The following is a 13728-nucleotide window of genomic DNA, read 5'->3' on the forward strand; positions in this document are numbered from 1 at the left end:
ATAATGTTGATATTCATGATGAAAATATTTTCTTTCAAATAAAAAACAAAAACAAAGAACATTTTTTTCCTTTTTTTTCCCTTTCTTTTCAATTTTATGTGTATAGAACATAAAATATGTGTCATATTTTTAGAACATTTAATAAATATTTCAAGTCATACTGCAGTAATACAATTTAAAATACTAGAACATTTTGAAAGTCGTTAAGATTTTTTTTCTTGACTGTCCAACATGCGTTGAAGAAATTCAGTATAAACTTTTTTCTGTGGGGCACTAGCAGGTATAAAATGTCCACCTTCATGTTGTAAAATATTTGGCTCCACAAAATACTGCAACAGATCTTCACTCATTTCTACAAAACACAAATAAAATCAAAACTTTATTACATGTTTCTGAGAACGACAATAAGCAGTTTCTGTTAAAACAAGTCTTGATGTGAAGTATAAATCCAAACACAGTATTCTCTCAAAATGAATATATAATACATGTATACCTTAGTATATAATTTAATTAAATTAATTTGCATTTACTAAACCTTTACCCTGTTAAATAGAAATCAGGAGATGTAAATATCTTTTGTTTCAAATAAGCATTGCAGATAACATGTTAACATTATCACAGAGAAGAAGACGCTATGACGTCATTCATCAGTATCAGGCATTGACTATCCTGCAAGTGCATATCTTCCTGAGATTTTCCGTGACAATATATGTTTGACATGACAAAAAAGAAATTGCAAAAATGTAAAACAAAAAGCAGTACAAATTAAAAAGATGTAAATTGATACTGAACATTCCCTTAAGTAAAACATTGAGATGGCCGAAATTTATCAACTTGAAGGACCAGTTAATCTTGTGCAAGGGACTGTGTGTCTGGATAGGAATATTTTCTATTTTTAGAGCTTCTAAACCATCTGTTATATAAGTCTCTTACATTATTAGTCGCCGGCGACAATATTTGTAACAGTTTAATATTATACCTATGGTAGGAGAAGGCATTAATTTCTGTAAATAAAAGCATAACAATTACTGAAAAAGTAAAGACTACAATTGTTTTCTGTAATCTCAAAATTTCAAACATACAATAATGTTGCTCAATGAAATGAAATATTCAAATATTGACATCATAAAAAGCAACATTACAATTTTTATAAAATGAGTTAATGACGTATCCCTATGGACCAGTCATTGAATTTAGGGATGATTTCACTTTTTTTAAAGTGTCAAGCATTGCTATTTTATGATAAATAAATCATGCATGATATTTGAAATCACAGTTTTAAATTATCTGGTTGTTTGTATCTTATGAGACATATTCTATTTTATTTATCTTATTTATTATAAACAGTTACTCCCAGAATCACGTGACTACACGTTGTATGTTATTGTTGTAAAATCTATTAATAGTAACAAATGGCTGATAAGACAGACATACAGGTAACTTGTGAATGGTTGGCAGCTGATAAAGTGCAAATCAAAGTAATTTTGTATGAAAAATCTCGGTATAACAGTAGGGGCCGGAATCGTATTGGATACAAAGAGAAAACTAATAAACCATCTTTGTGTTGATAGTTTATCGCACTGAAAGGCAATTAAACGTTAACTTTATCGTATGTAACGACAGGAATATTGATTTCAGCTAAATAATATATTTTTTCGATAGTGCATAAGAATATTTTTTTCATGCAGACACCACTTTTACAGTAGATTTGCATGTTTTATGCAATAATTAAGCATATATATTTTCATAGTTACTTTGCAAATATTCGATGATCGGTAATAATTTGTCGGTAATTATCGGATGCTGAAGAAAACCATACGGATTACAACGGTATATGTATAAAGTAGAATTACAAGTAGAATCATAACCATATCACTCGCTTTACAAGCCTCGATGACAAGGTGTTAGATTTTAAGTTAGTTTCAAATTGAAGACTGTATATAGGTTCGATAAAGTGATTTTTTATGTTTTCTTTTATAATACTTTTTGTATTTTGCAAAACTTGAAACACACGATTTATCAACTTATGTTTTATAAAGTTAAAAGATATAATAAAAATCAATTTATGAAAACAACAAGCAGGATTTGTCCGAAATTCGAACTTGCGCCTACTACATGTAGGTTACAACTTCGTCATACTTACCATTAGGCCATCGAGCAGTATTAATTGATATAATTATACATGTAGTTATACTTACAATAAAATCGTTAACATTAATCATAATAAGTTATGTAAGCCAACGAAACAGCTCCCAAAAATTATCGAGTCTCGGGTAAATATTGCCAAACAATGCTTCCTTATTTAATAATAATAACAGTTTCTTGACAAAATTGCTAGGCAAGTTTGCTTCAAATATGATGTTTTATTATAACATAACATAAATTTATTGCATAAAACTCTCAGCAAGAAAGATATAATTGTGGCAAGTAAATGAAAATGTGTTTATGAATAAACATTACTCAACTTATTGTTCCTCTTTTCTTTATACTCAAACCATTAAACTGACATTTTTTTTATTTATGATAATACAATCATATTTCTATCCGGCGACTTGATGCTTTAGCATCAAAATCTCTACTTGTATCCATTTGCATTAATTAACTGGATTGTACTGAAATTTTTAATGGGCCTCATATATGATTGCTGGAACAATACCAGGTAATTATACATTGTTCATTCTGATAAGAATAACCCTAACATGCTGGCAGCAACAGAATACACCTAAGCAACAAGTGCAGACCAAATTCAGCCAGCACATCTGTGCCATCTGATCATTGTATGCACTGTATGCTATTCAGTCAATACATATTTTAAAATTTTATCCTGAAAATAGACAAATGGTTTTGTCCAGATGAAAAAAATGGACAAGACCATTTCAGATATACATTGTGGTAAGGGTTGATTAAACTGACCTTATACATAACCACAACTGCTTTACTAATATTACAATACCTAAATACTTGTCATTATTGAATGAAAGATCCTGTAGCATTTACCTTTTGGTATAACTTTGTCAGTATCTCCATATACATGTAATGTTGGTATAGAAATAGGTGTACTGTAAAAATTTTGGTGTGACGACTGCCTGCTTTTATAGCCTGCTACCAATATGGCAAAGTCAAACTGGAATAATTCTAAAATACAAATGATACTGAAGTTTTAAGTAAAATACCAGAAAAACTGACAAAGACATATACAAAATACTTTTTAGCAAATGACAGACATAAAAACAGAACTTTGGAATTCATTCCATTTGGTGATAATGTATCCCAGTGATATATCCAGGAAGTCTCTTTTAAAAGTTTTTCCCTAGGATGTGTTACTTTATCAATAGGAATAAAGTTTTAGAAATAAATAACACTTATTTTTCTAGAAAAACAAGCAATTATCATAGTATTGCAAGCAATCCATAAGTCCCCTACCGGTAAGAGCCCAAGCAACATTCTGAAGGGCCATTGGCCATTCACTTATGTTTCTATTTTAAGTGATCACAGTGAACAGTTTTTATGTACAGACAAACAGACAGACTGAATGACACTCTAAAGTTATGTTTTAAACATCCCTGTTATCAAAATATAACATTTTTAAAGCAAAATTTAAAAAAAAGGAGATAACGATGTCATACATGATGTGAGTGTAACAAAGAACAATTAGTAATGAAGGTATGAATATTGAATGTTTATTTTGAATTTGAAGTAAATGAAAGTTAAAAGAACGAATAGGAAAAATAAAAAGTTAAAGGAGGAGATAATTTTGGAAATATGGATGCTAGATTTATAAACCTTGTCATATTATTGTCATATTATTATGATGTGGGAGTTTGAAGAAAATCCTATCATAATTAAAGAAAATTACCAATTTCTCAAAAAAAGTCAAGTTCAAAAGGGGCATAATTCTGGAAATAGTCTTGCTAGAGTATTGAACACTCACAAATGTTGAGTGATAATAAGAAACATTTATATGAAGTTTGAAGTAGATACGTTCAGAAAAAAAGAAGTTATTAAAAAAAACAATGTTTTTTTCATGAAAATTTTAAGTTCCAGGGAGGTAATTCTGATAAATTTTGTGCAAGAGTTGTAAACTTTGTCACATATGACGTGGTTGATGACTAGCAACTTATATTTAAAGTTTGAAGAAAATACCTTAAGAAATAAAGAACTTATAGTGAAAAAACTGAAAAACTAGAATCAGAAATCTTGAAATTCAGTCTATTTGTTGCCATAGCAACCAGAATTTTCAATACAGGAAGATAAGAAAAGAATGTGCATAATTTCCATACTGCCATCTACCAATATGTCAAGTTTCATAAAAATATTTTCAGTAATTTTTGCGTTATCACTGGATCCAGGTTATGTGTAAAATTTGCCATATTTTCAGCCTATTTGTTGCCATAGCAACTAGAATTTTCAGCATAGGAAAAAAAGAAAAAGACGTGCATAATCTCCATACTGCCATCTATCCATATATCAAGTTTCATTAAAATATTTTCAGTACTTTTTGCGTTATCGCGGGATCCAGTTTTGTGGACGGACGGACGGACAGACAGACGGACAGACGGATGGAAGTAAACCTAAAGTCCCCTCCGGTAAACCGGTAGGGGACTAAAAAAATGAAATAATTATTTGAACATGTCGAAATATTTACATACTTACATACAAGAACTGAACATATTTTGTGATTTTTTAAAAATATGATCTATATTAAAATCTCATTGATTACAATTTTAATATTATTTTCTTGAAAACTGATTAATACTAATAAAGGATAATCATAAATGAAAGCAACTACCTGGATTCTGTTCTTTCATTCCACACAACAATGAAGCAAATGCTGCACCTTGACTAAAACTTAAAATTCCATCAAATGGTCCCTGAAACCAGGTAAACTACAAATGTTCAACTTAATACAATAACAAAGTGTTTGAAATATAGCAAAAATAACTAGAACTGCCACTATCATGGCGTGAATACCCCCGCATACCACTTTGTCAGAATAAACAGTGGCCATTTAGAGCTCAAGGACAACCTCCCTGCCAAATCTGAGGTTACTAAGCCAGTGCATTGCTAAGTTATGTATTCTACATGCTTCAAATGTGAAAATGTCAAAATCAATACATTGCGGACAGGACATACTTTAGCAATTGAGAAGAAAAGCATTTTTTTTGTCAAGGTCCCTGTGACCTTTGACCCAGTGACCTCAAAATCAATAGGGGTCACCTTATAGTCATGACCAACATCCATGCCAAATATGAAGACTGTGGGTCAAAGGAATCTAAAGTTATTGGGCAGACAAACTTTTTGAAGTCAAAGTCCCTGTGACCATGACCTTTGACCTGGTGACCTCAAAATAAATAGGGGTCATCTACTAATCATGACTAACTTTCATTCCAAATATGAAGACTGTGGGTCAAAGGAATCTTAAGTTATTGGGCGGACAAGCTTTTTGAAGTCAAGGCCCCTGTGACCTTGACCTTTGACCTGGTGACCTCAAAATCAATAGGGGTCATCTACTAATCATGACTAACCTCCATGCCAAATATGAAGACTGTGGGTCAAAGGAATCTTAAGTTATTGGGCGGACAAGCTTTTTGAAGTCAAGGCCCCTGTGACCTTGACCTTCAACATGGTGACCTCAAAATCAATAGGGGTCATCTGCTAATCATGACTAACCTCAATGCCAAATATGAAGACTATGGGTCAAAGGAATCTTAAGTTATTGGGCGGACAAGCTTTTTGAAGTCAAGGCCCCTATGACCTTGACCTTTGACCTGGTGACCTCAAAATCAATAGGGGTCATCTACTAATCATGACTAACCTCCATGCCAAATATGAAGACTGTGGGTCAAAGGAATCTTAAGTTATTGGGCGGACAAGCTTTTTGAAGTCAAGGCCCCTGTGACCTTGACCTTTGACATAGTGACCTCAAAATCAATAGGGGTCATCTACTAATCATGACTAACCTCCATGCCAAATATGAAGACTGTGGGTCAAAGGAATCTTAAGTTATTGGGCGGACAAGCTTTTTGAAGTCAAGGCCCCTGTGACCTTGACCTTTGACCTGGTGACCTCAAAATCAATAGGGGTCATCTACTAATCATGACTAACCTCCATGGCAAATATGAAGACTGTGGGTCAAAGGAATCTTAAGTTATTGGGCGGACAAGCTTTTTGAAGTCAAGGCCCCTGTGACCTTGACCTTTGACCTAGTGACCTCAAAATCAATAGGGGTCATCTACTAATCATGACTAACCTCCATGCCAAATATGAAGACTAAGGGTCAAAGGAATCTTAAGTTATTGGGCGGACAAGAAAAAACCGCCGGACAGCCGGACGGACGGACGTCCGGCCGGACAAGCTGATTCCAGTACACCCCCCTTACAACTTTGTTGTGCGAGGGTATAAAAAGAATACTTTTAATACAATGTATATCAAAAACAATTCCTTGGATTTAATCAACTATGCATTAGTTTAAAACTTACATGAAAAGTCTGTTTTCAAAATTCAAAACTAGTTACATATCTATAAACCAAACAGTTCAAAGTTTGATGCCTTGTTTTTCTTCCACATTTAAATAACAACTTGTAATTCTATTACACATGGAAGTAGTCTGGTGAATTATTGGTCTATTTATAAATTTATGAATATTTTATGCTGACCATATATTTGACCAATTGGGTCCTGACATTCGGGCAATTGACATTAACATTAAATTTGCAACTTTTGGTTTAGGTGGATAGTGTACGAGATCAAATGCACAGTGTGTTTAAATTTACAAATCTGATTTTCAAACCATTGTATGTATTACTAATATATCTTTCATGGTCATACTGACATAAAATGATACTTAGGCCAGTATTATGAGTATTCCACAAATTTCAAAGATCTAGTTGGGGCTTTTGCAAGTATATGATCGAATAAAATACCTGTTCCAAAAATGTTTTCTTCACAAGTTCAATCGATTCATCAAAACCATTACAACAGTCAGTATAATCTTGAGCCATATATGATTTATCTTGTTTAGAAAACCACCAACCTCTCTCATCTACAATATAATACAGAGATATTTTACCAACAGCTGGCTAAACATGATACAAGGGAACAAGTTGACTTAAATCAACCGTATCAGTTTAAAGGAATATTCAAATGTCAGTAAGTTAAAGAATTAAAGAAATATCTAACATATCTTATAATTTTATAAACAATTGACTAAAGTGTGCTTCCATTAAGGCCTCAGATTAATAAATGTATGACAGTCTTGAGCAAGGCTATTATGAAAACTCTTACATGTAACTATTAACATTATAATATTTATCAAGTTCTGTGATGATCCGGCCATCGGTTCATGACTTAAAACTTTATTTTTCTTTTAATAGCTCTACGGTTTATAGATAATTTGAAGGCCAGTGAAATAAAACATTTAAATGATAACCATAGACAGATACTATACATGTATAGTAATTTGAAGTACATATGAGGTACAGTGTGAAGGGAATTGATAAACATTTGAGCCAGAGACCTAATATTTAAAGCCGCCTTCAGCTTTTTTTTTTTGTGGGAAAACAATTCTGTGTTGTTTCAAACAAAGTTTAGTAATTTTAACTTGGAAAAGTGCACCATATCACTGTTAAGCCTTCTTCAAAACAGCATCCTGAGAGCTATTTATAACGTGTCATTGATGTTTGTGTCTAAAAATAGAAGATCCAGACACAAATCGTCTGCTATACTAATTAAAATATATAGAGCAGATCGGTATATTAGAAGTACCTTATTGTTTATATATATTATCGTCTCAAGTTTTCATTTTCCATCCTAATTCTTTTGATTTGACAATTTATCTAAAGAAAATCTATTTAATCTTAGAAAAGCTGCAGGCCGCTTTAACCTTAACCCTTTACCTCATGAGCATATTGGGATAAATGGCCGTTTTCACTGAAATGCCTCCTGTTACAAGTTCAAACTGCTATGAAACTATGACAAATGCTTTAATACTGATGAAACTTGGCACAAATGTTGACTGAACCATAGCCTCTGTAACAGCATGCTCAATCTTAAATTTCCTGTTACCATGGCAATGGGGGGACATCTCAAAATTGCCAATTGTCACTATTTTGCATGTTTTTTCCACGTCTCAATGGATTGAGTTGGAGTAAAAGGCTTTTCAGCGTCGGTTACATGTTACCTTACGTTCGACCTGAGGCCATTTTTAGCCTGTCACATGTCCAAATTTTCTTTGTAATGAGGGGGGCTGCTGCCCCCTTCAAAACCCCCAAAACAGGAGGGGGCACATCCCCCTTCTGGCAACCCCCTGATGTACCTTTTTAAAAGGGGGCGGAGCCCAAAAAGTGATCACATTTTTAACAACATTTCCCAAATGAAAAACAGTGTTTGGGGCCTAAATAGAGTAATTTTTCACCTTTTGAGGCCTCAAAAAGGGGGGGGCATCGAAAGGCCTTGAAAAGGCCGTCTATATGAGGTAAAGGGTTAAACCTGTATATCTAACAAGTTCAAAGTATAACTGAAGAAATCATTAATATTTCTAGATACCTGCATCTGACGTTGATTCATCCCCTTCCACTGGCAAACTTGGAACTCTATTCGGAGCAGTGATGAAAACTAAATGAAAGAATTCAATTATTCATACATTTCTGTCCTGTTTAAGCTATCAATTCTAATGAAGTATTCTTTTATTTGTTTTCATAATTATACTGAAATAATCAATATTTGTATTAAAAAAATATCTCATAAAGATATGGAAAAATTAAATTCTTTCTTAAATTAAGTCCTGCAAATAAGGCATGTAAATAGAAGAAAAAAATGTTACCTAATTCTGTGTGCTTCTTAATAATCGGTATTTTTCTAAATGCCCCCGTTCTTTCCCTAAAACTTTGTGAATTTTGTCTGGAAAACAAAAAAAAGCTACAAGTTTTGATACAGAAACCAAATAAACAGTATTCACATTATACTTAATTCCCAATTAAATGTTTGAATATCATGTTTGCAAACTGACTGATGAATGTTTTTCTCATCACTCTTAATACTGAATTAAGTTTAAAAGTACATGTATATTATTATAAATTATATATTCATCAGATAAATATTTAATTCTTATACTTATATTCTTAGAACAGTATGCTATATATATATTTAGATGAGTTAAGCTCCTTTAACAATTTCATAATCAGGAGAGCTTCAATTTTCTGGTTTATAGGAAAATATTGATTAGAACATGACAAAATGTTTGTAACTCACCTGTATCCATGAATACAGAGAATCTGAAGTAGAAATGATAAAGAAAAATTAGCATGTACATGTACTAGTAATATCTAACATAATGACCAACAGGAGCAACTGATGAGCTGGGGCCACCCTCAACTTTTGTTTATTTCCAAAGGCAAACACATCAGGAAAAGAAAGGGTTATCAATAAAACATAATTTATGTACAGAACTGCAAAATTTTAATTCTCTAAGTGTATTATTTAAAGATTTTAATTTTTAAAAATATTTTTACCTTTAGTTTTCTTTTATCATCTCCAGATGCCATACTGTCAACCCTGAGTAAATAAAAAATGTGCAAGTAAAAATCAACTAAGTCATCTATCTAAGTCAGGTACATGTGTATCTTAGTTATTCTCACATAGACAATGAAGATTTGAAATACATAAATGCATGAAATAACATTTATAAATGTAATATCTCAATATTTAATAATAATTTGTTTACATAATTTATGTAACACTCAAAATGCCATAAAACAAATCAACTCAAAATTTAGAAAGCATAACTCTATTCAAGACATGCAATATCATCGACACAAGTAAGTTCTTGTATGTACAGAAGTAACAGGACCAGCCATCTACACATTTAGAGGGATAAGCAACCAAGATCTTAAGTCAATAGAAATTTCTATGCTCACACTCAGATCACAGGTACTTAAGTATGATTAGTCAGAAACCAACACTGAATGTGCATTGACCAACAGATCTTTTAGTTTAAACAATATATTTTACAATTTGTACAGCATAAATTTATACAAAACTGTAAGCATACACTGACAGATTTTGTAAAATTCCTTTCCACATAAGGTACTTGCAATAGAAAAAATATGCATATTGGTTGGAATAATTCAAAAAGGAAATCAGATTATAATAATTTAAATGGATAAATTTGTTAGGAATATTGTTGCCTAGAGTAGGAGAATAGAAAATTTCTGTTTCACTAATATTTTATAATATTGAGAATAAAATATTTCTTTATATAAAAAAATCTTTAATTAAAAAAAAAATTAAAGAAAGTGTTATACCTTTGCAGGGTCATAGGACAGGGCGGACCGTACCTGGGCGGAACCTTATGTATGGACAGGGCGGACCATATTTTGGGACAGGGCAGACCGTGACTAGAGACAAGGCGGACCATGCTTAATTTCAAGCTTAATATTGCTATTTCATTTATCTTTTTATCTTTTGATATCAATGTCATCCGAAACATGTCCTATATTTAAGCATTTTCAAATTGAACAGATTATTATTGACATTAAGCCATGCAATTAGTAGAATAAAATAGGTAGTGTAAGATTGTGGGAATGGATTAATTTTTTTATGTAAAACATATTAAAATATATATTGTGCTAATATTAAAAAAAACTTCACAGAATTACCTTAATATATATATACAATTCATAACATTTAATCTGTATAGAGGAATAATGATAATTTATATTAGTTAATTCGTTACTATATGAAAGCCAAGAAATGTATAAATGTATATCAACTTGCTAAACAGACAGCATCTTAATGAAGACAAAGCAAAAAAATCATTTCTTATGTAAACTAACTCGTCAAAAGAATCAAAATTGAGGAGAAGTCAACCAGGAGCATGCAGTCAAAATTGATGACATTATAGATAGAATAATATTCCAACAAGACACTTTCCACCAAAACATTTCTTGAAAGTTGCGCAAGTCTTAATGGCCGCCATGTATATAATTGTGCATTTTATTAAGTGTATACATGTATATGAATATGTTAAAATGTAAATCAATTGATATACATGTACATGTGTGTTTAAAGTTTTGTACACGTATATATGTTTGTCTGACTTAGTCATTATCTTTTAGTATACCTGTAAAGTAAATAAGTCATCTTTTCCGTGTACGCTGTAAATTTTGTCTAACTTTTGTTTACTTTTCAAGTTTTGTAATGTCACTCATCATTATTTTATGCTATTGTTTTGTATTGTGTTTCAAATGTGAGACGTGATTAACAAGCCTTTTCTGTATCATATTGTTATATAAAATTTTACCCTCTTATTATTTAACAAACAATGACATGTAATATCCCAATAATTGGTCAATTATCACCTGCATAATGTCCAACTTGATGCTGTTTATAATAATTTCATTAAACAAATTTATTCTAAATTAATGAACTGCATTAATATATGTATATATGTTTATAATGATATTAAAAGAAATGGCAAGATTTAAATATTTTTATTACATTAAATCACGGTCTGCCTCGTCTCGAGTCACGGTCCGCCCTGTCCTAAATTATGGTCCGCCCCGTCTCAAGGTCCGCCTTGTCCGTAATTCCTTTGCAGCATGATATTAATATTTCATGAATTTTCAGCTGTCATCACTGGTAAGATGTGTACTTTCAACATAACACCATTTTAATTTTATTTTTGTTAAAACATAGTTACTTAATTGTGCTTCAATCATAGTTAAACACAGAAATGTTAAATACTTTTCTATACTGGTCGGGGACCATCAACCGGACACTTTTTGAACATTTTTCCGTACAAATTTCATAATTTTTAACCTACTGTAGAGACCAACAAATTTGACACAGTTCAGCTAGGTTCTTCTCCTAACTAACAAACTAGTCTGTTCATTTCTGATTGTATAGACACTTATATCTGAGGCTTGACAAGGAGGGTATCAAAATTACCTAAATTGTCTACACTACAGTACCATGTGTCCGGACAGATATGTACAGTACATGATGTGATTTAATTCAGATAAAAGCTTTGGTGTTTTGATTTTTAACAAATGCTGAAGTTTTGGAAATTCTATTGTTAACTCTGCAAATGATAATAGCTGGTATATTGCTTTTTTGACCACAAATCTCAACGTCAACATTCTTGAAATAGACATTTTAAATATTATATATATATCATCTACGGAGGTTGAAATAAATTTATTTAATTTATTTTAGAAGAAACATGTTTTTACTGTTGATAAAAAAGGGACTGACAACCACTGAAGAAAGAAATGACTAAATTAAGCATTTTCGGGGCCGTCCGGGTTTGCATGGTGGTTGTCCGGTTTTGATGGTCTCCAACCAGTACAGTATTAAACAGTTCAATAGTTAATTTCACTAAAAATATTTTGAGACAAAAAACTGGGCTTTTTAATTAAGTCTGAGTGTGAAACATTGTATGAAGGAATAAAAGTACAAAATAACAGACCTTCAGCACATTCAAGATTAGTTATATAGGCCTACATGTGCATTTACCCCTACAATATAGTAAAAAAAGTAGCCGAAAAGACCAGGGCCGAAACGTCTAGACTCTAGGCCGAGTTGAACAGTTAAAAAGACGAAGACCGAAAAGTCGGATATCAATGCTGAATAGCATTTATAATAGAACGCACATGACCAGGAACTAACTTAAAATCAATTGAAAGGAATGACATTATAAAATGGAAATATTTTACAAATTTTAAACCATAAAAATATCTAAAACTGATAAATCATTGAAAACTCACCAAACGAAAGTAGACTTCAGACTGGTTGAAATTTCAAAAAGGGCAAAGAAGTACTTTGTACAACGAAGTAGTCAACACTTGTAAATTTTGTGTGAAAATCCAAAATCCAGGCATTATATAAAAAAGTTTACTTAATGGAATGTCTTTTATAATATAGTTGTTCAGACCGGAACATCTGTTAATGACACGATGCTAAGTTGTGCCATTTATGCCATTTTGGTGATCGTTTTGCCTGTTGGTAGTTAGTTAGTATATATATAGTTACTCGATCTGAATTGAAATAATGCAAACTTATATTATTCGAATAGATACGGGGCACGTTTCAAGCATAGGTCTATGCAGAGTGACTAGACATACATTTATATTTTTGTATAGTCATGTAATAACAATATCACATAAATGGGAGATGAATATATTAAACCAAATGGTTCTGCATCATAAATAAAATATTCTACCATCATGGGACATACTAATAAAAAGATAGAGAAAAACAGAATCCCTAAAGAATGTCCTAAACGACATAATTGAAAATATTGCAGGCTCGGTTTGATTGAGCCTAGTCAGGAATGGTACGTACTGGGAACAAATTAATTATTTCCATGCCCATCTAAAGGTGATACGTATACTGATTATCTTTTTAAAAAATCTTATTTGTTTATATTTATGATTTATTTATCACGTCTTAAATTAAGTAGATTACGATTTTAGGCCTAACTAAATTACTTCTCTTTTTCTTTGACTTGACAGCTAGACAATAAATTTATTATTACAGACTCGAATGACTAGAAGTACAATCGTGGGGCGACCATCATCTAAAAATAAACGACCAAACAGAAAACAGTTCACCAAAGTCACGGTTTACTCGAAATAATTAGTTATTTTAGATCTAAAATATATCTATAAAGCCGTGATTATATGTATCTTTAATCAGACATATTAAAATAGCACCGACTGTAACTATTAT

At 31.7% G+C, this 13728-nt stretch overlaps 1 protein-coding gene across 5 annotated transcripts; it reads right to left on the bottom strand.

Annotated features, from left to right (window-relative positions):
* Positions 1-57: 57 nt before the first annotated feature.
* LOC132757162 (esterase OVCA2-like) lies at positions 58-12827 on the bottom strand. 5 transcript variants are annotated; one of them, XM_060748364.1, is made up of 9 exons: positions 12765-12827; positions 9510-9552; positions 9250-9272; positions 8822-8898; positions 8545-8613; positions 6924-7042; positions 4790-4871; positions 2998-3135; positions 58-352 (listed from the first exon to the last, which is right to left on the bottom strand). In XM_060748364.1, the coding sequence occupies exons 2-9, from the start codon at positions 9540-9542 to the stop codon at positions 204-206; spliced, it is 690 nt and encodes a 229-aa protein (XP_060604347.1). In that variant the 5' UTR covers positions 9543-9552; positions 12765-12827; the 3' UTR covers positions 58-203. The 5 variants fall into 5 exon arrangements, with proteins under 5 accessions (XP_060604347.1, XP_060604349.1, XP_060604346.1 ...); XM_060748366.1 differs by lacking the exon at positions 12765-12827 and adding an exon at positions 12514-12570; XM_060748363.1 differs by lacking the exon at positions 12765-12827 and adding an exon at positions 11497-11781.
* Between the last annotated feature and the right edge of the window lie 901 nt (positions 12828-13728).

This window comes from Ruditapes philippinarum, unplaced genomic scaffold (genome assembly GCF_026571515.1).
Source record: "Ruditapes philippinarum isolate M1 unplaced genomic scaffold, ASM2657151v2 ctg2291_1_1_1_1, whole genome shotgun sequence".
Lineage (NCBI taxonomy): Eukaryota > Metazoa > Mollusca > Bivalvia > Venerida > Veneridae > Ruditapes > Ruditapes philippinarum.